Source organism: Protopterus annectens, chromosome 9.part0, assembly GCF_019279795.1.
Source record: "Protopterus annectens isolate FY-2018-M chromosome 9.part0, PAN1.0, whole genome shotgun sequence".
Classification (NCBI taxonomy): domain Eukaryota; kingdom Metazoa; phylum Chordata; order Ceratodontiformes; family Protopteridae; genus Protopterus; species Protopterus annectens.
In genome coordinates, this window is record NC_056743.1 from 676,249,662 (window position 1) to 676,276,458 (window position 26,797).

General features: G+C 37.6%; 1 protein-coding gene across 1 annotated transcript in view; it reads left to right on the forward strand.

Moving 5' to 3' along the window:
* Positions 1 to 9,793, forward strand: part of ATP6V1G2 (ATPase H+ transporting V1 subunit G2) — a 97,694-nt gene extending 87,901 nt beyond the window's left edge. Inside the window, exon 3 of the mRNA XM_044083273.1 lies at positions 9,277 to 9,793. Within this exon, the coding sequence (XP_043939208.1) occupies positions 9,277 to 9,444 (168 nt within the window). The 3' untranslated portion in view covers positions 9,445 to 9,793. The remainder of the gene's footprint in view (positions 1 to 9,276) is intronic.
* Positions 9,794 to 26,797: the final 17,004 nt, after the last annotated feature.

The following is a 26,797-nucleotide window of genomic DNA, read 5'->3' on the forward strand; positions in this document are numbered from 1 at the left end:
GCGATAAGCTCTGCTGAACTGAACTGTGGTGTTGGTTTACTGTAAGGGGAAATGTGGTAGGTATTGGGAAATATTAAAGCAATACCACCACCTTTCTTCTTTATACAATCATTATGGATATTAAAGCCAGGAGGTACAACATCTGAGTCGTTTATGCTGGGTTCAAACCAAGTTTTAGTTACAGCAAGAACATCAGGCTTATTTTGGGTAATCCAGGTATGTAGTTCAGTTTTATTTCTTATACTTCTAACACTTATTGCAGCAAAAAGTAGATCACAAGGGTTGGGGATTGGTTGTTGTTGGGTTATATAAGTATGCGGGACAGAATTATCTTTGTTTTCATTATAATAGGTAGGGCCAGGATTAGGGTGTATATCTCCTCCTAGAAGGATTTTTGTACATTGGGGAATAATGCATACTTGTTTTTTGGAGAGGATTATTGCACTTAATTTTGTTTTGGTTTGAGATGAAGTGCAATTACTTGGCCTATATTTGGAATAAAGGTGAGGGGTGTGATGATGTGAGGTAATACTAGCATAGCTAGCTGGAGTTTTATAAAGAATTATATTTATTTGTAAATGCATTTGTAAAGCTGCTTGTGTTAAAAATGTACCAGTAGTGGGTCCTGCTAGACCAAAAAAAAAAATACACCTGAATGTCAGACTGTATTGTAACTATTGAAATAAATATATTGTAACAGAGGATACTGGAAGATAAGAAATTGATTTCAGTCCAGCTAACTTTGAAAAATAATCTGAAATTAAATTACCTGATTTAGGGCGTAAAAAATTGTATCTCACAGGTCTGATTGCAGCCAGAGATAAAATGTCTGCAAAAACCAGGAATAGGAATCATACTGTATTGTCCTTAGGGGTGAATTAATTGCTACTCTGGAAGGGTGGAAGTTTTTGAAATTGTTTTATAGCTTCCAGATGCTATAACACATCCTAGAAAAGCTCTATGTGTGTGTGTATTATGACACATGTGTACTAGATTCCGATTCATTTTCTAGTAAAGTGGGTAGTGTGGGAACCAGAGTCTGATGACCAGATGTATGCAATGTCATTCTGTAATTCGGTGAAGAAATTATGTTTTAATACTAGATAGGACAGAAGTCTTAGTGCAGTCTGTTTGTGAAACCTGATAAAGAAGAAAGACCACTCACCCACTTCATCTTGCCTTGCTCTAGTAAGTGAACTACGGGACAGTAATTCTTTAGATCAGTCAGGAAAATATAGTGAGATTAGTTAAATATTGTTTTTCTGTATATGCATGAACATTTCCATCTTTGTTATTTTTAATATTTCCTGTGGTTGAAATTCTGGTGTTTATTGTAAATACATATTTAGGATTTTCATGTTCTTTTGTTATTTACAATTAAATCGATTTAAACATTTCATAATGTCTGGTCATTTAGAGAATATTTTAATGTAATAAAAATGAATGTAATAAAAAATATAGTAGAACCAAACCACAGTCAGTATCCAAAGAGAAAATACTTTTAATGGTGAGCGCTTTCGCGACAGGTTTTGCCGCTTCATTAGACAACATGACATCACTTCACTTGGTATTTAAAAACATTCAACCAATAAAAACTCTTGTACAATTAACGGTCAATTAAAACCATTAACACCTTTGACAGGACAATTAAAAGTTAAAAGCACAAACACAAATTTTTCATCTAAGTTTCTTGCCTGTAAGACAGGCTTTATAGAAGTCTCATCATTGAGCCCTTTCCCCATTGTAGCTCTCATCCTAATTATCCATTCCAGTTCAGCTACTTCTGTCCTATTTGCAATGTCCCCTCTTCTTTCTTATTTTTAACTATTTCTATTACCATAAAACTAAATATATGTGTAACATCATATTTAGCTACATTTTTGGCTAAAGCATTGTTGTCAGCACCCTTTTGTATGTCATATAGATGTTCTCTCATCCATTCCTTTAACCTCCAATTTGTTTTCTCTATATAATATGAAGAGCATACTATACAGTATGCCAGATGGACCAAATTACTTGTATTGCAGTCTGCAGACACTCTAAACTCTATTGTCTTACCTGTATCAGGGTGGACAAATCTACTACTACTGTCAATATATTGACATAAGTTACATTTGGAACAAGGAAAAGTGCCTCTATTCCTACTATGGGAGTTATTTGATGAACCTCTAGGATGACATAATAACCTTTTTAAATTTTTATAAGCAAACATGGGGTTATCCCCCACAATCTGTCTGATTCTATCCTCAGAATATAATATTGACCAATTTTTCCTAGAAATCTCCTGTGTGAGGTTCACATTACTTGAATAAGTGTTAGGTATTCTCATTGACTTAAAGGTAGCTTGTTCTTGACTAAGCAGAACAATTTCCACTTGTTCTGAAAAATAGGGCTTTCCTACGGTCTCCCGAAGCCTTGGAATTATAAAGAGCCCTTCATTCACTTCATCTTCCTTGTAAACTCTATACAAAAACTTATTTGTCAGTCCTACTAACTCCCCTTCCAAGTTATTTTCTTTTGTAGTCAGTCTAGAGGTCCTCAATCCCTGTCCTGGATGCATGCTATGTCTATGAAGATAGCTATTTCTATAGCACTCTTTCCTATATATATCTGTGCATCAAATTTGCCACCCAAGTCCTGGCTGATCCTCACACCCAAGAAGTCTATAGTATCATAGGTCTTATTCATAGTAAATTTTAAAACATTAGTGCTATTAATATTATGAAAGAATTGTTGTATAGATGTAGAGTCCCCCTCCCATAAAAGGAAGAGGTCATCTACAAATCTACAATAAAAGACTATGTTTCCTTGAGTTTCAAACCTTAATAAATGTTGCGTCTCTCATTGGGCCATGACAATGCTGGCGTATCTATTGGCACATGAAGTGCCCATAGCTATGCCATCTAATTGTCTATATAGCACATGGTCAATAAAAAGATATTATTCTTTAATATAAGTTCCACAAGCAAGGAAAATATATCTGTAAACTTAGATTCCAACTGTCCTTCATACAACAAATATTGTCTAAACATGTCTACTCCTTGTTCATTAGGTATGACTGTAAATAAAGATTAAATATCCAAAGTCACTAGTAAGTATCTGTCTCTACCTTCAGTATTGTTCAAAATTGGTACAAATCCCTCAAAAACTGTTTTGTGTCATGTAATACATACTTATTCCTACTTAACACTGGCTTAAGATGTTTTTCCACAAATAATGAAAGAGGTTCCGTACACCATCCCCTTCCTGTGACAATGGGTCGCATATGTGGTAATGTGGGGTGCTTGTGTATTTTCAGTTTTTCCCTGGATAATAGGTGTAAGGAGTTCCTTTACTAAAAAATATTCAAACAAATCCTGTGTAATAATACGGCATTGTAAACAGTCATAGAGGGTATCATTAACATTCATAATACATTTATCTAATTGTTTTACATCTATTTTTTCATAAACATTCACTTCATTTAACATAGTTTCCATTGTTTGCTTATAATAACTTCTGTCCATAACAACTAATGGGTCTCCTTTGTCAGCAGGCCTAATTGTTATTTGCATATCATGCTGAAGGTTTTCTAATGCTTCACTCTTTCTTTATCTAAATTAACAAATCTTTTCCCTACCACTCTATTATCATATAATTTATAAATTTGCTTCTCACATATTTTCTCAAAGGTCTCTATTGTTGCATTATTTTTTGGTATAAAGCAACTTTTTTATGAAATATGATATTATCTTTCTTTTCATCCTGTTTAGAATTAAACATGGACTTTAATATTACATTACATGTAAATGTCTTCAACTCAATTATATTCTCGGTAAACAGTCATTACACTTGAAGGTATAAATGTCATACCTCTGTTTAAAAGTCTGTCCTCAGCTGCTGGCAGTTTACAAGGAAATATTCCAAATTAGTGGCTGCTGCTCTGTTGCCACATTTTCTTTAAAGGTAGCCTGTTCTCGTTTCCAGGGAGGCTTTTCTGTTTGTTTCCCCCCTGCTGTAAGTACGCTGCCGAAAAGTTGTGCTATTAATGGGGTAGGGTAGACTCACATGTGAGTTAAAAACATTAGTTTCATTTGGCAAGTTGTCGCTACAGCTCTGTTCTTTCTACCTGCTCCCCCATTTACCTCTATAGTATGCTGTGCCTCCTTGCTGGGGTTAGTGAAAGCGGATGATGCTGCAGGGACTTCCTGATTAGGTGCTGCTATTGTGCTCTCGGTTGTTAAAGCGGCAATGTTATCGTCAAAGGTACAGAAAATTGACTTCTTCAGAACTACATGACACACATAAAATGCTGATTTAAATAGCCTGCCCTACTCAACAATTAGTCAAACAAGACATTTTTTTAGCAAGAAATGACATATTTCTTGTTTGACTAATTGTTGAGTAGGGCAGGCTATTTAAACCAGCATTTTATGTGTGTCATGTAGTTCTGAAGAAGTCAATTTTATGTACTTCTGACGAAAGCGCTAAACTCTTATCGTGTGGTGGAATAAAACTGTTGGATTTTTATTTTTGGTGCAGTGCTCTTGGTTATTTACTCCATTCAGTTTTTTCTGGGTTTGGATATTTTTGTTTTTCTTAAAGTGGCAATGTTGTCGTTTATTAAGACGGCAATGTTATTCTCAGTTGAATTGACAGTCTCTTTAAATGTGTTATTCTTCAGCCAGGAGAACACTCTGCCCGAGGAAAAATCTGCATGTCCCTATAAATCTTTTTCTTTTTGAGTACCAATAATTGCTGTTCGTATTGGGTGATCATTTCAATGATATAGTCCATCTTAGAATCAATAATGGCAGCAGGAAAATGTTCATATAGCTCCATCTGCTTCTTGGTGACATTGGAAGTTAACATTTGTTCTGGTAAAAAATGCTGAATTAAAAGACGCATATAATTGAAACTTATGTCCAAATTAAGTTGTTGCAATTTAGTTAACAGATCTTTATGTGTCTCCCCATAGGTGGGCATTTTAATGATGCATAACCCATGGGGGACTATTTGGAGTTTTAAACATGCCTCAAATGGTACCTTTGTACCTGCAGTCTTTTCAGTTTACATAAGTCATTTTCTAGTTTAAACATTTCTCTCCTTAACAATTCAAGTGAATGTCCTAGATTGATGACTTCTGTACACAGTAAAGGGTTGACATTAGATTCTATTAATGGCTGTAGTCTCCTTGGCCATGCCCTCTGACTGCCATTTGGCTCTGGTACGTAGTCCAATTCAGGTAATTGCATTGTGCCTTCTGCCATGTCCATACACCACAAACTAAGCACAATAATACCAAAAGAAAAACAGATTGTGGTGCAGGCAAATGGTTCCACTAAATGATAAAAACCAATGTAATAAAAAATATTGTAGAACCAAACCATAGCCAGTATCCAGAGAAAATATGTTTAATGGTGAGCGCTTTCGTGACAGGTTTTGCCACTTTACCAGACATCACTTCACTTAGTATTTAAAAAACATTCAACCAATAAAAACTCTTGTACAGAAGAATATTTTAACCTTTGAAAGTGCTTACATTTTATTTTTTGGTGACACTGTGGCCATTCCTGAAAGCCTTGCTACACTGGTCAACAACTACCATTTCTATTGGCATTCATTTTACTCAGTATAATTGGATACACTTGTAAAAGCCTTAAGAATATCTGGCTTTGGAGTGTTCTGGTGGCAGTATCTATCTTATAGTCTGGGCTGAGGGGGCATAGCTGATAAATCTGTGCCAGTCTTTCCCCTGTGTGTGTGTGTGTGTGTGTGTGTGTGTGTGTGTGTGTGTGTGTAAATCAAATCTCAAAGAGTGTGTGTGTCAGCTACTTGGAGCAGGGACACAGAGCACTAGTTTCATTGAGAGGGTGGTGGAGGACTTGGCTTGGAATACCCGACTGAGAACTCAACTCTACAGCTATGTCAGTGGGGAGTCTTATAGAGGGAAACCCAGCCCCAAGACTGTGTGCATGCCCTCTGTGTGCTCTTATGGGAAATTGTGCTTGATGCATAGAGCTGCATCTGGGATTACTGTGTATATCTATTTTTGTTCCAAGTGAATGTCCCTCATAGGCGTCCATGATTATGATTGAGACTCCTTGCTCACTGGCCCAGAGGAGGGACGTCACAAGGGGCAATATTAAATAGGTTTGATGCAATGTGTAGAGAGTGTAAAGAGGAAGTATGGATAGGTGCTTGGGACAGAGTTGTAGACATATTGTGCTATATTATTGAATCATGATAGGATGACAACACCTCTCAACTGTACATATTTTTGCCTCATATTTTCAGTCTGTTCCTCACATAATTTGTGGTTTTCTGGCAAATCTCTGGAATGATCTGAGGGTTTCAGTCACTAAATAATGATATACATTTGTGTTTCAGACTTCATATCCTTCAGAAACATGCATGCTAAAACATATTCTGCAATATTAGAGTACAAGGGGGTGAGTGGGAATTGGGGGTAGGGTCACCCTTAGGTCAATTTATAACTGAGAGCAATCACTTTATAGCCAGACCAAAGCAATTAACAAAGAGATGCAAGTAAAACAGGTTTTCTGTCATTTTCTGAGACTAAAAACTGGCACATGCAGTATAGTCTACTGGTCAAGCAACAGGGGACCATGACCAACCTATAAGGGGTCCTACTATTTCACAGAGCCTTTCAATCACAGAGCAGGCATGTATTTAATTGATTAATGTTAATACACAGCAAGGTTCTTCATGATAAATATGTTTACATTAAACAATGACAAAAGTCTCAATAAACTTGTAGAAATAGGGTTTTGTGGCCGAGCTCCTGCAATATTGAGCTCAGATGTAGTGACTGCAGGCTCTGAAATGAATGAAAGAAAAAAAAAAACTCTACTAAGCTGTAAAATTATATTGAGGCAATAAAGTTAGTACTTATTACATAAAAGAGATGGAGGAAGGACCACAGTAAGTCAGGTTATTGGTTGAGGGCAGGATATGTACTGGAAAATCTTATGTGCATGACATTTCTCTCTCTAAACATTTGAAAAGTTGGCAATCCTACTTACTTCTGTTGTGGTTTCAGTAGTACAATCTCACATATATTTAGTTTTAAAGTATGGTATCCTATTAGCAATGTGTCCACAGGGAATACTTACCTCTTGAGGCTGTAGTTAGTGTGGAAATACAGTTGCCTGTGCTCTTCTATAGATAGTGAGAGATTGGCCCAGCGGATAAATGCTCTTTTTATTTCTAAAATGTCAGAGGCCAACCTTAAGAATAAAATAAAACAGAAAAATATCTGCTTTAACTCCAGAATGGTATAATGTAGCAATCATTCAACATAGTAAGGAGGCAGTTCTTAAGTCTATGAGGCTCTTAAATTCATTTTGCTACAAACAAGTGTCTATATCAGCTTAAAATAAGGAAAGCATGAACAGCAGCTAATAATGGTTCATCAGATCCTCTTTTATCTCAAGTGTCAAGAGACTCCCTGCAGATTGTCTGCTTCATGTACAACCCCTGCATCATAGTTTTATTTTAGCACAGCAATGCTGGTACAGAAGTAATGTGTACTTGGAGATCCTTAATAATAAAGCTAACAGCAGGATAGGAATCATTACATAATATATGGAAAGGAGTAAAATAAACTGCAGCTAAAACAACATAACTCTAGTGCAATGTATCTTTATAAGCTTCTGAACCATGATGTTAAATAAAAGAGGAGTCTGAATGATTAACTTTTCCTAAAATGCACTATGGTTTTCCTTCTGTAGCACAAAGGGAGTGCATTGCGATTATAGTAATGACTTAAGAGCAGAGGAGTTATTTACTTAGTATGTGTATCTGACATAGACTAGAGAAGAGTATCCACTTCCCATCATCCAGTCCAAAAAGCAACATTTCATTAGCTAGTGATGCATATCTCACATTCTGTTTGTCTTCATGGGTATTTATATGCCATGGACACAGTATAAACTAAAAATGTTTTTACTATTTTAAAAGTAATATTTTGAAAAGTAATGATGTACATTAAACTTTAGTAGTACAACAAAACAGAAACTGTGTAATTGAGCAAAAGTTTTAGTTGGTACTATTTCAAGAATCTGTTTCAGTAAGCTTCTAGTCCTTTATCATGACCCATACAGACAGAAAAATACAGAAAAGAAATAAAAAAAAGTCTTCTTAGTAGTTGAAAACTGAATCAAAAGTCTAAGCCTAATTAACATTTAGCCACAAAGGCAACTTAGTGCTAAGGTTCTTTTAGTGAAAATGGGGCCTTGCAGACACAAGTTATGTTAGTAGTTTGTGTGCTAGCTGTCTGTATGAAATAACATTTGTTTGAGCTTCTCTGGACTTCTGTGTCTGAAAACTGGTCATTTCATTGGCAGCCACATTCATGAACATCTTTGAGATATTTTCTAGAGATAAATATTTAAGAATTGTGTAGGCAGGCAATACTGCTCACTCCATAAGCTAGACAGAAGAGACATTTTTTGTTTTGTGGCTTCTAGGTTACACATTGACATGCAGCCCTTTTCCCATAAAGGTTTCACTGGAACCAGGAAGGGCTGTTTGGATGCTGATACAGAGTATCATTTATTTAATACTATGCTGTTCTCAACAACACAAGTAAAATCTGCCACGTAAGCAATGACTGGGAGAGAATTTTGCCCACAAAGCTTACCTCGCCCTTTTTATAATGTACTAGTATTTTGCTAGGACCAGCTCTGTCAGTGCAAGCAACTTGCATAAAAATATTGTTTCTACATTATCTGACCCATTCCCAGTAGGAATATATTTCTGTACTTAGAGACATCTAAGAAGCACACAGTAAGTAATGGAATTGGTTGGGGCATCTAGTATGCAAATGGAAGTTATAAGAATCAAACCCATATGTGCAAACTGTCTCAGTTACTTAAAGCTTGGGAACCTCAATTGTAGCTTATACCTGTATAATTAGAGGGATGCCATATAAAAGATGATATTCTAGTTCGAACTGGAGTTTTATGTGTCATTTAGACTTACATTGCTACATGTTTAGAAACTAAATAAGAGAAATAATAATTAGAAAATGTCAAATGTGCAGACATGATGTACTCTTTGCATAACAAAGTCACATGTTTTAGTTAAAATGTTTGTACTAAAAATATTTTATGCATCTCTCAAGGCTAATTTTATTATTGCCTTATGTAATTATATTTCTAAGGCTAGTGTATGTCAAAATATATACAGTATTGTTAGAATAATATCTGTCAAGCTGTCAGCTAGCTGTTTATCGTCTTACTAGCTACTTTTCTTTGGATATCCTTTTTGCAGGTTCTGGGCTCGCAGGGAAATTTGTCCACTGAGGTGGAGCAACAGACCAGGAAAAAGATTCAGACTATGCAGGGAAACTATCAAAAGAATCGAGAAAGAGTCCTGCGGCAACTTCTGACCATGGTATTCGACATTAAGCCTGAGATCCACCCAAACTACCGCATCTAACTTTCTAGACAAAGGGAAGCTTCAGTATTAAGAAAAATGAGAACGGTGCGGGAACTGTCTAAACATAGTTGTACTACATAAGAGTTTTGTTTTGTGCATATGTAAGTTGTGGTTTTGCAAATTATAATCAAATTTCAGGACAGCAAGATTTATTTAAAAATGACAAGTTCTAAAAAGTTTGTATACAAAATGGATAGTGAACTATCCAGCAAGGACTGTATTGCTTTGCAATGTAGACCAGTCTGGCAAATACTCTAATCTTTGTAATGTAGGGTGGTCTAGTAAATACTCCAGCTCATTTTATTGGAAACCTCTTTTATGTGAATAAATATTGTACTTGTTGATGACATTTTAGTGTAAAAATATGTATGATGCTTTCATTTTTGCCATCTGTACTTATATACGTACATGTACATGCCATTTCAGTGGGCAGACTACATTTACACTGTTTCTGATTAGTCAAATTTCATTTAATTTCTGGAAGTGCAGTAATTTGGCATGTCGCCATTCACAATGGCAAGCAGTAGAAGACTGCTGTGAAAATATTTAAGTGTGGTTGCACAGCTATTTCCAAATAAAAACCAAGGGGAAGGTTTACTCAGCTATGTCCAAATAAAAAAAAAAAAACAAGGAGAATGCTTACTAAAGTGATAATCAATTATATTCACTTCAAATTGAGTGTGGGGTGAGGTTGATTCAAAACCTGATACGGTAGCCTTAAAGATAAGTGTCTTGGCTGTGGCACATTATTGTTTTTATTCAAATTGTCTATTTAATCGGACACTGAGGTGTTTGATGTCAACATTTTAGGCTTTTGTTTTCAAAATGTCTTCTCACATTTCCCATTTTGGTGTTCCAATCCCATAGGTTTAATCATACACTTTATATAATTTGGAAATTATTCATACTCTGAATAAAATCAGCATTTAATGGATTCTGTAACCGGTAGGGGAGTTGGTCAATGCTCAGACTATATTTTACATCAAACACCATCCCTGGGATTCAGGAACATTGCCACCAATGGTAAACCCTCTTTATACTGGTATCAGATATTTCTAATTCAGAGGCAGCCCTATTGTAGTGCTTTACACCTTGAAGAGGCGCAACACTGCAGTGGTCCATTTCTCCAACTACTGTAAATGTAAATGAGACATTCTGGAGACAAGCATATGAGTCATGTGTTCTCCATGGAAATACTTGCAGCAAGTGACTGCTCAGCTACATAAATCACAATTGTTGAACATATTAAACAACACTGCTAAAAGTTCACTTTTGCCTATTACTTTCAGTGGGAGACATTTCATTTGAGATAAGTGTAACAGGGTTTGGCAGACAGGTAGTGTTGGGGGTGTATGACTGTGTCTGGGAGAATAATCATAGCTATGAGTGGTCTGAGGTGAGTGTGTGTCTCTGCCTGGGTGGTGGCAATGGGAGGGTTAGTTATAGGATAGGTAGAGGAGGGGTAAGGATGTGTGTGCACAGAGTGTGATCAGGCAAGGGGGTGTTTGATATATGGACAGTGTCTCCGAGTAGGGACTTTCATACCGCTCAACTCCAACTAGACTAATGAGTGCTGGCTGTAATACATGGAGTAAGACACTGATAAACAGGCCATATTGACATGATAGATTCATTTCCCAATGTATCCCCCCTCTTCTGGAATAAACTTCCACTACAAGTCAAGCATCTTCTGTGTAAACCTAGATAATTGGATGGACAACCTCAAATTCTGTCCCCTAATTAATCTTGTGCTGCCCTCCTTGAGACGAAGCGCTCAACTACTGGATGTTATGTAGGTTTTATTAATTTATTTTGGTTTTTATCAGTATTAAAATTAAAAATCCACAATTTTTTATAACTATATCAGCTGCTTTTTATTTCTGGCTTTCCTGGTGTTCTGGGTCATTTGGTGTTTGGTTACTACTATCTGACACACACATTATACAAGAGAAAATGTAGGCAGAGGCATGAATGATTGGAAAAAAGACAGGTGTAGATAATCAAACTTTTACTTATGAACATAAAAAATTATTGCATAACATAGCATAATGCAGAATCAGAATTAAAATATTTTCACAGATGGGTGAGTAGAGGGTGAAGTGCTGGTCAGTACCTCCTGACCATCATTTGCAGATTTTTTTTTTTTTGTGAACTGTGGATGCTCACCTGCACCTTGCTACTGGCCCCTCACCCTTGCCACACACACAGCTTGCCAGTGGCTTTTGTCTTCCCGATGAGCATATATCAGTGGTACACTCCAGAACAGACATCACCCATTGGAAATGGGATGGCATCACCCACAGGTGCTTCTGCGAATTGATTATATGAAGATCCACCTAGGCGGGGTTTTGGTTGACCCAGATGTTGACAGTTGGGGGACAGGACTGTCTGATCATACAGCAGCACCTCCTATTATGCGAAGTGTCTCTACCATATCTGGGGTGGTGAAGACCTTGTTGCTTCTGAAGTCAGAATTTGCAATAAGAAGATGCCAATAGACAACAATATCATAAGATATGAATATTAATAACAGGAACACTGATAAGCTGCCAGCTATCCTACCTGATTTCTGTGGGTTCGGCAAATGAAAGTGGATCATAATTATATTACCAATGGATGTTAACTTCCCAGCTCACACATTCTTATACAGGTACAACATTATCATCCTATACTGAACATTATACATGCCAACATGTGTAGCTTTCCAAGCCATCAGTGAAAACTGCTCATGTAGGTCTCTCTACCCACTGGCTCACCAAGGCCACTAATGTCACCAGTGTCCACATGTAGCAGTGAAACTGTGATTATGTTTAGTTATTGTACCTCTCACATCATCAAATCCATGTACACAATGGCCTCTCCCTGGTTTCTTTTGAGACAGAAATCTTATTCCTGTTTCTCACAAATCTTTTCTGCCTTCCTCTACATATGCCTGAACCACCAAAATCTGATCTCTTTGACCTTTTCTGCAACTAGAGCTTCTTTGGCTTCTGCTCTGATGTGGTTTTGTCTATTATAGAGCATGCACCCTGACACCCGTTTCAGGAAGACACCACTCAAATATTACTGTGAAATAAACACAGCAAGAGTTGGAAACAACAGACATACTGAATATGGATCTCTACTGTAGAATGAGAAATATAAAGGAAGAAGGTTTGAGTATAGTTATTGATCCTGGAAAAATAAGAAAGATGAAGCTAAAGGGAGTACTGATTCAAATTTTAGGAAATCCTGAACAAGTCTGTGGGCAGAAGAGTGCAGAATCATATAGGTGAGTTTAAAGAAAATTAAGTTAACAGCCCATTACTGGGCAGGGAAAGGCATTTACTAAAATGCTAATAACCTGGGATTGACTTGCAAAATAGAAAAAAAATGAACCAGGCAGTTTGAATTTGTCAGTCTGTCTGCTATGAAATTTAAGTCCCATGGAGAAAGATCCTTCATTTGTGACTGAAGATGCAGAACATCCTTATTAAGAACTGCTTAACTAGCAAGTGAAAGACCTTTATCGAATTATCACTTGTGACATAGGCAAATTTTAATCTATATAAAAGTAATCAAACTGTATTAACAAACATTATACTTCACATATATTCATATATATCATATAACCTAAGCAACATTACATAATGCCCTTTATTTTTTAAACAAGAAACATCTTTATTAAACCATCACTTACGACATATGCAATCATACATTTATATAAATAAAAACATTCCACACTGACACAATCCTAGTTGCAAGCATTTTACATCACAAACCACACTCCCAGTTGCAAACATTATGCATCACTTATAATCTACCCAATCATTTTGTTAAACATTACAGAGCTCATTTAAGTCCTGCCTTCTTTTAAAACTCATTCCTCCCCTGTATGTATCGTTCCCACAATTCCCATTTTTTTCCTATGTAGTTTGCTCCTACCCTTTTCTAAAGATCTCAATTCCAGTTGTGTTCTCTCTGTTACTATATTCACTAATTTTTCTATAGTTGGTTTAAATTTTGATTTCTATTTTCTAGCATTTGCTTTTTTGGCAGCTACCATAATTAGACATAGCAAGGCCTTCCCATGTCTAGGCAATTCTGATTCTGTATCATAGCTCAGAAAAAGTCATATCCCTTGTCACACCAATGTGCCCACCCAGTATCTCAGACAGTGTATCCTGTAGGGAATCCTTAAAGTCTACCAGCTCACTGTACTCTAGGGTTGCCACCTATCCGTTTTTTCCCGGACTATCCAGAAATCAAACAAATTCTCCGGTAGTCCGGAGGAAACAGACTATCGGAGTTTGTGAAATCGGACGATTTACTATGCTTTTTTACAGAAAAGCATAGTAAATCTGCTGAAAAAAGGAATCAGGAATGGAAAAAGAGGGTGTTCCCATCTACTAACATCATAGCAATGTCACAAAACGGGTGGAACGTGAGCAGGAGAGGGGCAGGAGTGGGCAGGGTTATGGGTGATAAGGGTGTGGCCTTACGCTGATTTTAGCCACAACGAAAGGTGGCAACCCTACTGTACTCCCAGAAAATATGTTCCCAATTACCTCTTTCTTTCATGTCATACCTCCAATATTTGCTGTCTACCTGAGGAAAAAATCTCTGGAGTCTACTTGGGGTATAAAAATATCTATGTAAACATTTCCAAGCAAAAAATCCTAAATCTTCTAGATTTTGTTGTATATTTGTGAGACATACATATATCCTCCCACTGCTTCTTTGTGAATTGCTTATCCAGTCTCTCTCCTATCCTTTCTAACCTTCCCTGATTGATTCTTATAGTTATCATGCAATATTTTATATGCTCTACTAATTATTCCTTTTTTTAATGGCAGCTTCTGTTCTAGATTCTACTAAAACTTCTATCAGTTCTGGTCTTTCATTTAGGACCCCCATATTTCTTTTTCTTTGCCTATACTCTGATATCAGTCCTTGTTAGGGAAGACAATCTCTCTCTGGTTGATAAAAATATACCTGACCTGTGTATAAGACTAGTGGGACTAAAAACATTTTAACTGCTTGTACCTTACTATCCATATCCATATAACAAAGCTTCCATTTTCTCAGTTTTTGTATCATCTTTTTAGTCTCTTCCCACATCTCCTTAGCCATAATCACTTTTAACCCATACTCCTAAATACTTCATTTTATCATGTCCCAATAAATATGGATACTGCTGAACCAATTCATATGTGGGTACATACTTTACCACTATTGCCTTTGTTTTAGCTTCATTAATTTTGTATCCCAAAAAGATATGAAAATGTCTCAAAATGTTCCACAACACTGTAATATCTCTTTCTGGTTTTGTCAGGTGTAAAATTAGATCTACAAATAGAACCAGCTTTTCTTGACTACCATGCAATTATATCCTTGAATTTCTGAGTTCCTTATTTTCTTTGCCAGTGCTTCTAAATATAATGCAAATAACAAAGGGGAGAGAGGACACCCCTGCCTGGTTCCTTTGCTCAAGCAGAAATTATCAGAGAGGACCCCATCCAGTTTAACAAGCAAGTGTTGAGATAATGTTCTATAATCCAAAAGAACTTCCTTGTTAAGATCCACGTTAAGTACTTTGAAAGTAATGAGATTCTGCCTTTTGAGTGACATAACACTCATTCCTTTGTGACAGAACAATTCAATTTCTGAATGTACTCGTGGGCCAGTAGCCAACCACGTCAGCCATTTACACTGCCTTTTTTAATCTGAAAAGGAAAATTAAGGAAGAGCGGCTTAGCATTCTTGTCTGGTAGGAATTACAGTACGATGATAATGAAATATAACTGTAGTATAAGCTAAGAAAAACAACTCTAGACAGTAAAATATTGTCAGATTTATATACAGCTTTAATTAATGTTATTTATGTGAAATATGAATCCTAAGGGGCACAGTACATTCTGAGGTTGAGTTCTCTATTGTGTTATCACCCCAGCAGTCACTGCCACTGCTTCCCTCTCTGTGAGGGAATTTGAAACAGTTAAGCATACCCTGCTAATTAATAAACTTAACTTGCTTAAAATTGGTATCAACACATTATTTATGATCAAAATCTATCTGCAAGACAGAATTGTTCATACTTATGCCAATAAATCCTGGTCAGATACAGACACTAAACAGGGTACTTTAAGGATCAGATCTCTGCCCATACTCATTTCTCTGTTTAACAATTTATTCTACAGTCTTCCTTCCCTTAACATGACAACGTATGATGACTTACTGTTTATAGATTCAAATAAAACTATGACAGACCTCCAGCTCATGTTACATTCCAGTTTCACCTCTCTTTGTAATTGGACATACAAAAACAGATTACTTATAAACTCTAATAAAATGTAGTGTCATGCTATTTGGCGCACCTCAAAAATTAGAATTAGCCAATGTTAATAATAATAATGCTTTTAATACCAAAAATAATTGAAATAATAAAATTCCTAATGTTATTGAACAAAGACACCTCAATATTCTGAATCCTTCTTTAATTTTCTCAGCACACACATACAAGACTTTTGAAAAGGTACAAACTCAGCTAAAATTATGCTACAAGATCTCCCATCTCCTTTCACTAGATGCCTTATTAAGCAGTAGTAAGAAATGTTCTCATTCTCAACATGGAATATGGTCTTCCACCACTTACCCTGCATTTAACATGCTAAAGGTATAAGCAGCTGAAAATACATACACAGATGTGTTCTGTCTGATGCCTATATCCATCACTATGATTTCCTAAAGGGCATAAGTTGTCTGGCTAATTGACTATTAAAACTCCAAATATACAGACATGCAGAGCATATATTAAAACTACTACAAATTTATTAATTCACAATTCACACAATTCTCAAAGCTTTTGGAAATAACCCTTCTTCAGTGAGTACTTCCTTCAAAAACACTGCTTTTATAATCATTAAAACCATGTGACACAGCCAACAATCAACTAATTAAGTAATTAAACATTTTCTAACTAAATTCAACAGTTCAATTCAGCTACATATTCATTTCTATATACAGTCTTACATAAAAAATAATAAAACATAGTAAAGACATAAATACAAAAACATATATGCAAAAGACTTATGTAATTATAATATCTATACATTCATATGCCCTTCAGCATCATCTGTCACTTCTTTAAAACTAGCTTGATACTGACAGATACATTTAACCCTGGGCAGCCTTCAGCATCTTACCTTATAATCCCACTCATATTCACATAACTCGTGAATTATTTAAATCACCACCTCTCTTATTTTTAAACTTAATATATATAACTCTAAACAGAAACTTATGTTCACTTTTTAACCTCTATCCTTTGACCTTGTTTTAACACATCTATAGACGAAAGAGTTGTTTGCAAGATGAGACTAGCCACATAGCATTATGTCCTAGCTAAATTAAAGAAACAACCAGTGGCAACTGGTGACTTCAAATTAAAGGAGGGCTGCAAGAGACAGCTGAAGGGGTGGGGCCAATGGGAAGGGGAGTGACCAACTAGAAAGGGGTGGAGCTATGCTAAAAACCACAACTGGAACTTTAATTAAATACGCTGCCCTGGGTGCCAAACCATCATTACGAGAGTCCAATCAAGACAAAATGAAGTGTAGAAGAAAAAAATATTTCAATGCATTGGCTACATGACAACTTACTTAATATCTAGATGGAAACACAAAGGTTGTGAGGCATGAAAAAATAAATTGCTTTTTAAATACATTACTGGAATGCCAGTCAAAATCAAGTATTAAAAAAAAACAAACAGCACTCAGCTCAAACCACTTCTCCTTGTACTGCAGTTCTAATTATAATTTATATTCAGCTTTATAAAATTACCAAGTAACATGCTGAAAGTAGCAATCTCTGTGATACCCCCACTTGTAAAAATGTTTCTTATCCAAAAAAGACCTGTTGCCTGACAACAACTATCTACTTGTTTCATGGAGAACACATGATCAAAGTAAAAAATGAACAGCGAACAAGAAACAAGCTCAAGATAAATTGCTTAAAGGATTACTGCACAAGTTATGGACCACACATTATAAATTGGCATTCTGTTTAGTTTACGGATAAAGCCTGCAAAGATAACTGCAAGTCTCCAACAAATGTAATGAGCTTCTGAAAATACTGTAATCCTGTCCCTTATTACAAATACTGTCATATGCATTTCAATACCTAAGGCTTATTCGTTATCTAGTTATGTAAATATTCTCTGCATGGCAACAATGAAAAGGCTTTCAATGTTGGTAATTCTTTAACAGTATGCTTATTAAAGCTTGCTTGCATCTTACAATCTCCGACAAGCTTACTTGATTGTCATTAAAGCATTGCTACTTTAATACAGAGCAACAGGGCTCTGCAACAGCATGCATTTTCTGAATAATAAGAAGCATAAATCAACAGTATAAAAATATGACAGAAAACCAGAACATTCTGCAAAATCAAGGACAGATGAAAAGCCACGGTCATACTTGTGGTCTACCTTGGATGGGGGAATACTCTGCACACTTATACTGCATAACTGCCTTGCCTTGCTTGGACACATCCAGAGCCACTACAATGGGGAATGGAGTGCAACAAGTAGGTCACAGTTTGAAATGTCTCTGGTTGACGGTGATGGCTCTGACACTCATACCGCTCAACCTCAGAGCAAGAAATCTGGACAAAGCCATAGATAGAAGTGGGACATAGACCCAAAAATAAAGACAGTTTTTAAATATTGCTCTTACAAACTTAGAAAGATAATAGAATAGTAGTAGGTCTTGCATTAGTATGAATTTTTGAAGGGCATGAAATCTGAAACCTAAATGTCTGCCATTATTTTCTAAATTCAGTCTTTAATGATTTGCTACTAATTTGCCAGAAAAACAGAATTTTATGAAAAACAGCCCAAATATGTTATGCAAAAATATAAAATTGCCACACAATACAGCTGGGAACCTGCCAAAGAAGGGACACCTTTTTAAAATTAGTACTGTTAACTTGAGCAGCTGACAAAATAAGAGCTTCTAAATGCATTTCTGAAATAAAAGTAATCTATAACTCTGATCATTACAGTTATTTAAAATTGTAAACCCTCAATGTTTTCTTCCAAAATTGCCATTTTGCAGAGGGATTATTAAGGGGAGAGCAACATTCTGAGCCAAAATTGGAGACAGCTGAAAGGTTTGGATATTCATAATTCTATAAAGTGATTTATTTGCACGTACCTCTCAACCTCTTAATGCAGGAAATCTGGATATGGTCAAATATATTGGGGGAACATACAAACAGTACTAAAAAGACAGTTGATAGAATAACAGGTCTTGCTTTAGCATGCATTTTTCTGAAGGTTATGACGTCTGAAACTCAATGTGTGTCATTATTTAGTGACTTCATTCCTAAATGATTTGGCAGACAACCACAAATTTTATGAGGAACAAACCAAAAATAAGCAAAAATCTATTCATTCTGCAAAAGTCTGGACAGTTGAGAGGTATAGTTCAGCTGGGGTTGTCTGAGTTTGCTGCCCTCCCCCCCTCACAAAATCATGGTCGAATGGAGCATCCCCCCTGCAGCCATTCCAATGTCCCATTCCTTGTTATTTCACCCCATTTGCCATAAACACTGTAATGTGCATACTGCTTTACTTCTGCGATATGGATTTAATTTGAAAGTTTTATTTTATATTTTCACAGCATAAACCCTAACAGATATATGCTAAACAAAGCAATGCAGTCTCACAATGAAAATAGACTTAGCATTAAAACTTCTCTGCCCTTGAAACTCACATTCATTGAAACAGCATTGAAACCCACATTAAAAAAAAATACATTTTGCCAGTGGCAGATAAAGATTACTTTTGGGCTGTTTTCAAATCATAGGCCCCTTGAACACGAAACATATACATGCTCTTTGATACACCTTCCTGACTGTATTAAATTTTATTCCTTGTACAATATAGTACAGTTGAACTGCCCAATTCAGAACATTTCCATCATAAAAATCTACTCAAACTTCAACAGTCCACCAGTATCAGTAAATATGCACGATCTCTGAAGAAGTAAAAGTCATCTAAATAATTCCACATTAAAGAAATCTGTTAACTAATTAAGAGGTTACTGCTAGCAAACAACTTTATATGTCATTGTTTCATCTACAAATAAAGTGCCTGGTGCCCTTGAGGAATAAATTGCTTATGTTGCATTAAAAAAATTATAATGCTAGTAATATCGCAATAGGGAATGGATGACAAACTGATAACAGGTTCATAGTTACTAGCTATCTTCCCCAAAGAGGACTGTAGCATCCATCCCCTTTAAAACAGAGTACAGTATCAGCAACGGATCTACCTACTGTGGGAGTAGAACCCACAGCCTTCTGCATCAAAAGCAAGTACACTACCTGTTGTGCTATTTACAATGTAAGCAGACTTGTCATAAGCAGCACTAATCTTTTGTTCCCCTGCAGCTCTCAGCTCCTTGTAAAATCTACTTGACGCTCAGCTGTATCTCTGCACTTTGCAGCACAAGAAATCTGGACAAAGCCAAAATTTATTTGGGGGGGGGGGGCAAAAGCCCCAAAACCAGGGACACATTTTAAACATTGCTTGTATAATGTTGGAAAGTTGCTAGAATAAAATGCTGTGTTACCACCATACATTTCACTGCCAAGTATTGAAACCAGGTCCCTGTGCTAAACAGCCAGAGCAACATACCACTATGCCAAATCATCTATTTTTATGAAAGAAAGGAAGACCGAAACTTAAATGGCTACCATTTAGTGAATTCAGTTCTCACCATAGCTGTCAACATTTTAGCACAAAACACCTGAACAAAGCCAATAATGTGGGAATACAGCCCCCAAACATATTCAGTGAGTTTAGTTATCACCATAGCTCTCAACCTTGGCACAAAAAACCTGGACGAAGCCAATAATGGGGGAATACAGTCCAAAAAATAGGGACAAATATCAACTGAGGACACCAAAGCAAACCCACACAAACACAGGGAGGACATGCAGACTCCACACAGAAGGCACCCCAGTCAAGAATCAAACCAGACAACCCATAGCTGTCAGGCAACACTGCTACCACTGCACTACTGTCTCTTTTAAGTAACAAAAATACAGAAACCACAGATTTTATGAGGAACAGAACAAATATGAGGCAAAAATCTGCAAATGTTTTAGAAATGGTGGTGGGTAGGGAATTCAGGCTGTTGTCACTTGGGCCCACGGTACAGTGCTCAAGTCTTATTCTCTACCCACCACCATGAAGCAACTGGGGCAATACACACACAGACACACACACACAGACAGACACACACACACACACACACACACACACACACACACACACACACACACACACCTCCTGATCGTACTCACAGCCAGGCAATCTGATCCTGCAGCTCCTTGGGTTGGCGTGCAACAAATCCATCCTGCAGCTTCTCGGTCCTCCATGCTGGCATGATCCTGTAGCCTGTGCATACTCTCCCACAAGATGTGAGGAGGCTGGAGCCTCCTGCTATTGGTCCAAACTGCATCACCCATAGTCTGGACACCGTCTGGTTTGTGCAGTCGTCACCGCACAGATCTCTGGGTTGGAAAGGAGGAGTTTACTCCCTTCCCTATCCGGACTGCCTGACTGAGCAGTCTGGAGCACAGGAATGCCTGAGCATGCGTGCTTGGTGTTCTGGTCTGCCTAACACAGCAGCCAGGAACTAAGCACGCATGCGTGCAGTCCGAGAGATTTTTTTTTTTTATTTTCATTTTTAGTTCTATGGGGACTGCGGGGGCTAGGGACTTTATTTCACAGGTGGGAGGGCTGCAGTCCTATAGCACGAGCCGCCCCTGGAAACAACACACCATGAATAGCTTCAAAGCTAAACAAAAAACACCTCAAAGAAGCTGCTTGTCCTTTCTTCTGTGACGGTGGCTATTTATTTGATACCAGTTTGCATATCTTTATAATATTTTACAGACTTGTACAATTCAGTGGTCTTATTTTCTGTTCATAAACTATTGTAATATGTGATACACCTGCTCTTTTAGAGCTCAGGTAGCATCTGAAAAGGGTCAGCTGACCAGCCCATCTAATTGGTTTTCAACTAGCCATGCATACATACATAGATAAACAAAAACAAACAATGAAGCATGCTGAATTCTTCTCCGTTGACAGCCACATATTGCGTGAGGAATAGTGGGGATTTACATTGTTTATGAACATATTCAGGATCTACAAACATGGAAACATGAAACATAGAAATGCTACCAAGGAGCTCCTCAATGTGGCCACAAGAAACCTATGAAGGGGAGTGCATGGAGCATGTTCTCATGCAAGAAATCCCCCATCATGGTTAGCACCTTGGTAAACAGACAGTGAGAAGAGAAGAAACCAAATGTTAACACCTTACACAACCTAAAAATCCTGGGATAACAATGTATTAGAAGGTTTTCATTATCTCTAGTGACACCATTCACATGCCTTGTGGCAGAGGACCATGACATCCCTGAGGGTCTATATCTGGAATTTGATACACCTTATGCAGTTGTGAATCCACTAATGATCAGGATAGGATGCAAGTTTCCTGTGCCATTTGGAACAAGATGGCAGAAGTAAAACCTGTTGTCTATTGCAAAAGGAACAAGAGGTTCTAGTATATTTTGAAGGTACTCTGCAATTGTTTAGAGAGTTCTGTTGAGAATATCAGGTCACTTCTCAGAAGTCTTTTGGTGGAGGGCCTAATAGGTCTAAAACATGACTCTCTGTGTCCATGTCTGGAATTGCACTGTGCCATGGTAATGAACATCCAAACAAGGCAAACTCAGAGAAGCAGATTTTTTTGAGAGAGCTGACAGGATAGATAGGATTGCAACTTTGGGCAAGTATAGTTATTTTTCTTTTTGAGTCTTTGATGGCATTGCTAGGGAAGATAGTTCATCATGTTGCTTATGAGCCATCTTCATTCTGTGAGAACACCTCTAAAAATGGGATAGAGGCAGAATCATCTCAAAGATCCTTCACAGCATTCAGTGCCCAATTCTTTCTTTTTGAAGGTATTTGATTGTATCTTGAGAGACATGAAAATAGAGATCATCACCCTGGAGGTCATCCAGAGTAGCCTATGTCCATCCTTTAAAAAAGATAGCCTAAGAACTAGAATCTGATTCAGGTACATTACTGAGTCTGCCCCTTCCCTCCATAGCACCAGTGCTGTCAATGTTACAACAGGCTATGTGAGATCTCACCATACATGGGTGGTAAGGATTTTTTCTAGATCATTATTTGTACCAGACTCACAGAGGTCTGCCATATTTTTCTGAGCCTGCTGCACTTAGGAGTGGAATCTGAATAACAGACACAAATGGTTAAGGGACTTGAGTTATAAGATGACAGAAGTGAAAATTCTGTCAGACTCCCCCCAAAAAAAGTCTTGAATTCTTTAAACATGAAAAGGTGCTATAATTCTGATACATACGCTATACTGAAATTTTCATATTGGATTCTGATCTGCTATGTTTAGTGATGTCATGTCATATTATTAGGGTTCTAGAAGACATCTGCCATCTTGTGAGCAGGAAGAGATTTGAATGTGATTAGGATACATAAACATCATCTTCAGTGCAGCTACATGCAGGGATGACTTAAGGTCCTCTGTTTCTTGCCTGAATTCTGTTTGAGGCCTTTCTTGAGAGATGACAGAAAAGACACAGGCTGGGCATTATGGAACTCATAATTCTGAGGGCTTCCTTAAAGGGAGTCATCTTTTAGAAAGCTATCAGAGAAGTCTTTTCATAACCACCTTTCTCAAAAACAGAAGCTTCTGCATCCCAGACTCCCTTTCCCAGGAGGCTGAGGTGGAAGTAGAACCCACAGCCATAGCTCACGCAGGTGGGGGTGAAGGCTCACCTGATGCACAATGCAGCAAGTGAGCAACTGGTAAGTGCTGGACATTAGGTTACAAGGTACTAGTGCTAGGTTGAGTGAATACTGGAAACAATGCTAGGTCAAGACAGGCCTGTCTAAGGCCTGGTGCTGACTTTAGCCTAAGTTCTGTAACTGTTTGTTCCTTAATATTGTACAAGTATCACCAGAATTCAGAGACAGAGTACACATCTAATGTCAATAACCTGAAATCAACCTGATGAGCAGGATGAAATGGAAGAATTCTTAGTTTTTCAAACACAAAGTTAAGATGACAGGGAGAAGTCACATGGTTTCTTGGTGGATGGATATGCAGAACCCCTTTTAAAAACTGCTTGATTTGATGTCAGGAAAACAGATGGGGGATGCACTGGTAGACGAGCAGAAATGGCTGAATGGTGAACCATGATAGAAGAATAAAGAATAAAGAAAGACCAGAGGATAAAAACTTCAAACAAATATTCTAGAGCCAGAGACATCTGGGCCTTAAAGGGGTCCTGGTACTTAGTGTGGCACCAATCAGAAAATCTTTTCTAACATAACATACATGATTTACTAGAATCATTTTTTTTAATCTCCTTTAGCACCTGATTCATGTCCTCAGGAAAAAGGTGCCTAAATAGTATCAAAATTCTATCATTCAGGCAGTCAACTTGAAGTGCTTTCAGGTTGTGGTGTATTGAACAACTCCTGGCTTGTGAGTAAATCCCGTTTGTGGGAATGCTCCTGGTTATTGCCCTTGGCCATTTACTAAATAAGAAAGAACCATTGTTGCCTAAGCCAAAAGGCAGTTGTCACGCTTACTGTTGGAGTCCTTCTGGATCTTTAGAAGAAACATGGGTATCAGTGGAAAAGCATACAAGATCACTTCTGACCATGGGAATGAGAATGCATCTGTCTTCCAGGCCTGCTTGGAAGGAATCCTGGAGCAGACTTTCATTAACTGCTGTTCTGAAAGCAGGCCAACAGATCTATTTGGGATGCACCCTACAGCTGGATCAATTCCTGGAAGATTCCATTTGTGAAGATCTACCCTGCTGCTCATCTTGTCTGCTACAATATTTTGCTCTGATGCAATGTATGAGGCCTGAAGAGTCAAACTGAGCTGAATTGCCACCTTCCAAAGATCTGGTATCCTCTTGCTTGTTTATATATCACATCACTGTAATACTCTGTGATAAGTTGCAGAGGCCCTGGGGACCACAGATAATTTAAGGCTTTTAAAACATTGATTACTGCCAGCATCTCCTTGGCATCAGTAGCGGCCTTAGGTCAACTGGTGCGCTAGGCAAAAGGGCTCCACGGCGCCCCCTACCACACCACCCAGTGCCCCCATCCTGGTCTACCTACACCAAATAAACACTGAAAAAGCTCCCCTGCTAGAGCGGCCGCCTAGTTGGCCTATGCCTAAGGCCGGCTATGCTTGGCATTTATGTGCTTTTGTCTGTCCTGCTTGTTCCACAGGCCTTGCATTTTCACTTCTTTTGATTACAGCCCCCCTCCCCCTACCAAGGTTTTAAGCTTCTTTTGTGACTAACTGAAGCAGAAGTTGAATGGAGAAGGGGAGAACCTGGTTGAGAGAGACACCAAATACCTTTATTCTCACAAACCCCAGTTCTGTAATCTGAAAAGATAATGGGTGTTGATACTGAGACCAGACTGACCTGAGGTATCACTGAATTTTGCTCATGTGAATTCTTGCCAAGGGAATCATGATAATTACAGAGGCTATTAAACACAGAATTCTAAAAAACTTGTGTCAGATGCCACAGAATGGTTAGAAAAGCTCAGGAAGATTTCTTTGTAGAGTTCTACTTTGCTCAGTGAAAGAAAAAATACTTTCTAGGGAAGCATACAGAAGACATATCAGAAAAACTATTTTGTGGAAATGGATGAAAGATGATTGCTTTAAGTTCACTTGAAACCCCAGATTGAATAGGAATTTCTTGACATATATCAGGGAATCCTGACAATTATAAAAAAATACAAGACAACTATTATGGAAACACGGGAATGCTTTGAAATTTACAGTAAGAAATTACTGGAGCCAGACACTTGGAAATACCCTGGGTGCGGTAAATAAACAAAAGGGCAACATAGAGAACTGATTATGCAAGCCAGATCTAAAAAAAACAAATGTCTTTTGGCTTTTCCTGGTTAGGGGTCGCCAAAGCGGAACTCCAGTCCACTAATAATTGGCAGTGGATTTTTGCATTGCCAAGGTGCCAGCCCGATGGCCGACCTGAAAAGAAGGCATACTCATTCACGCACGCACTTACCTGCATGTCTTTAAACATCATTCGACCGTGGGGAGCACATGCAGACTCCACTCAGAAGGTGCACCAGCAGAGAATCGAACCGGAGAACCTCTTGCTGTGAGGTAGCAAAACTAACCATTGCGGCCTACATGCAAGCCAGATTCCAAACCCTTAAGAAAATTCTGAATTCTTTGCAAATTGGAGTTTGTTGATAGTCATCTTTCAAGTATGCCATTACCTGAAATGGGGGTGGGTGCTGTTAACAAGGTTTGGACGGATAACATTTGGAATGTTGGGACACTGACACAGAGATTGAAAAAGGAGAGGGCTAGGGCTGGACTCTATTGTTTCCTCTCTCCTTGGCACCAGAAAGATACTTAAAAAAAAACTTTATCTGATCTGAAGGTAGACATTCTATTAATCCTCAGGCAACATGTGATCCAAAACTGGAGGAAACAGGAATGTTTGGTTTACAGGATGAGAATGAACCCCCCCCCCCTGAAAGGGGGGAAAGGGATTCCCATAGCCATATGTACACCCCTGTTGTATGATTCTCAGAACCCATTTGTCTCAGTTTGATACCACTGGTGAAGATGAAGGCCTAGACTGAGGTACATGTTTAAATGATTGCTATGGTAGGAAGCTTGAATGGGCAATTAGTTATTCTGACTTTTTTGGACTATGCTTGGTTTTGGGAGGCTCTCCCTTTTTTTGAGTATCCTCACCCTTTTTTTTTTTTTTTTTTTTTAAAGAAATCCTGTTTGTTTAAACTTTGCAGAGACTGCTTATTTTGCTTCTTGAAAAAAGGGTCTTGAATTAAAATAAAACTTTTTACTAAATTTAGAAAAGGAGGGTTGAAAGATTTAGGTAACCATTTTAAATAATTTCCCCCTTTAATCAAATCTTGCTAGGACCTCAGCAGCAGAAGGACCAAACAGAACATCTTTGTAAAGGGGAGGATTTAAAATCTCAGGTTTAATATCCTCTGGTAAGTTCTGAGAATGTAAACAAGCAAATCATCTTATAATGAACTAGCAGCAACAGCTCTGGATACAGCATCAGTAGAATCCAAAACCACTTTTAAGACTGGTAACCTGAGAAGCAGACACAATTAAGGAATTGAATTGATGTTTTAACCTCTGAAGAGGGAAGGTTAACATTTATCTTTCTTGTGTTCTTAACAGAAACAAGTAAACACTTTAAC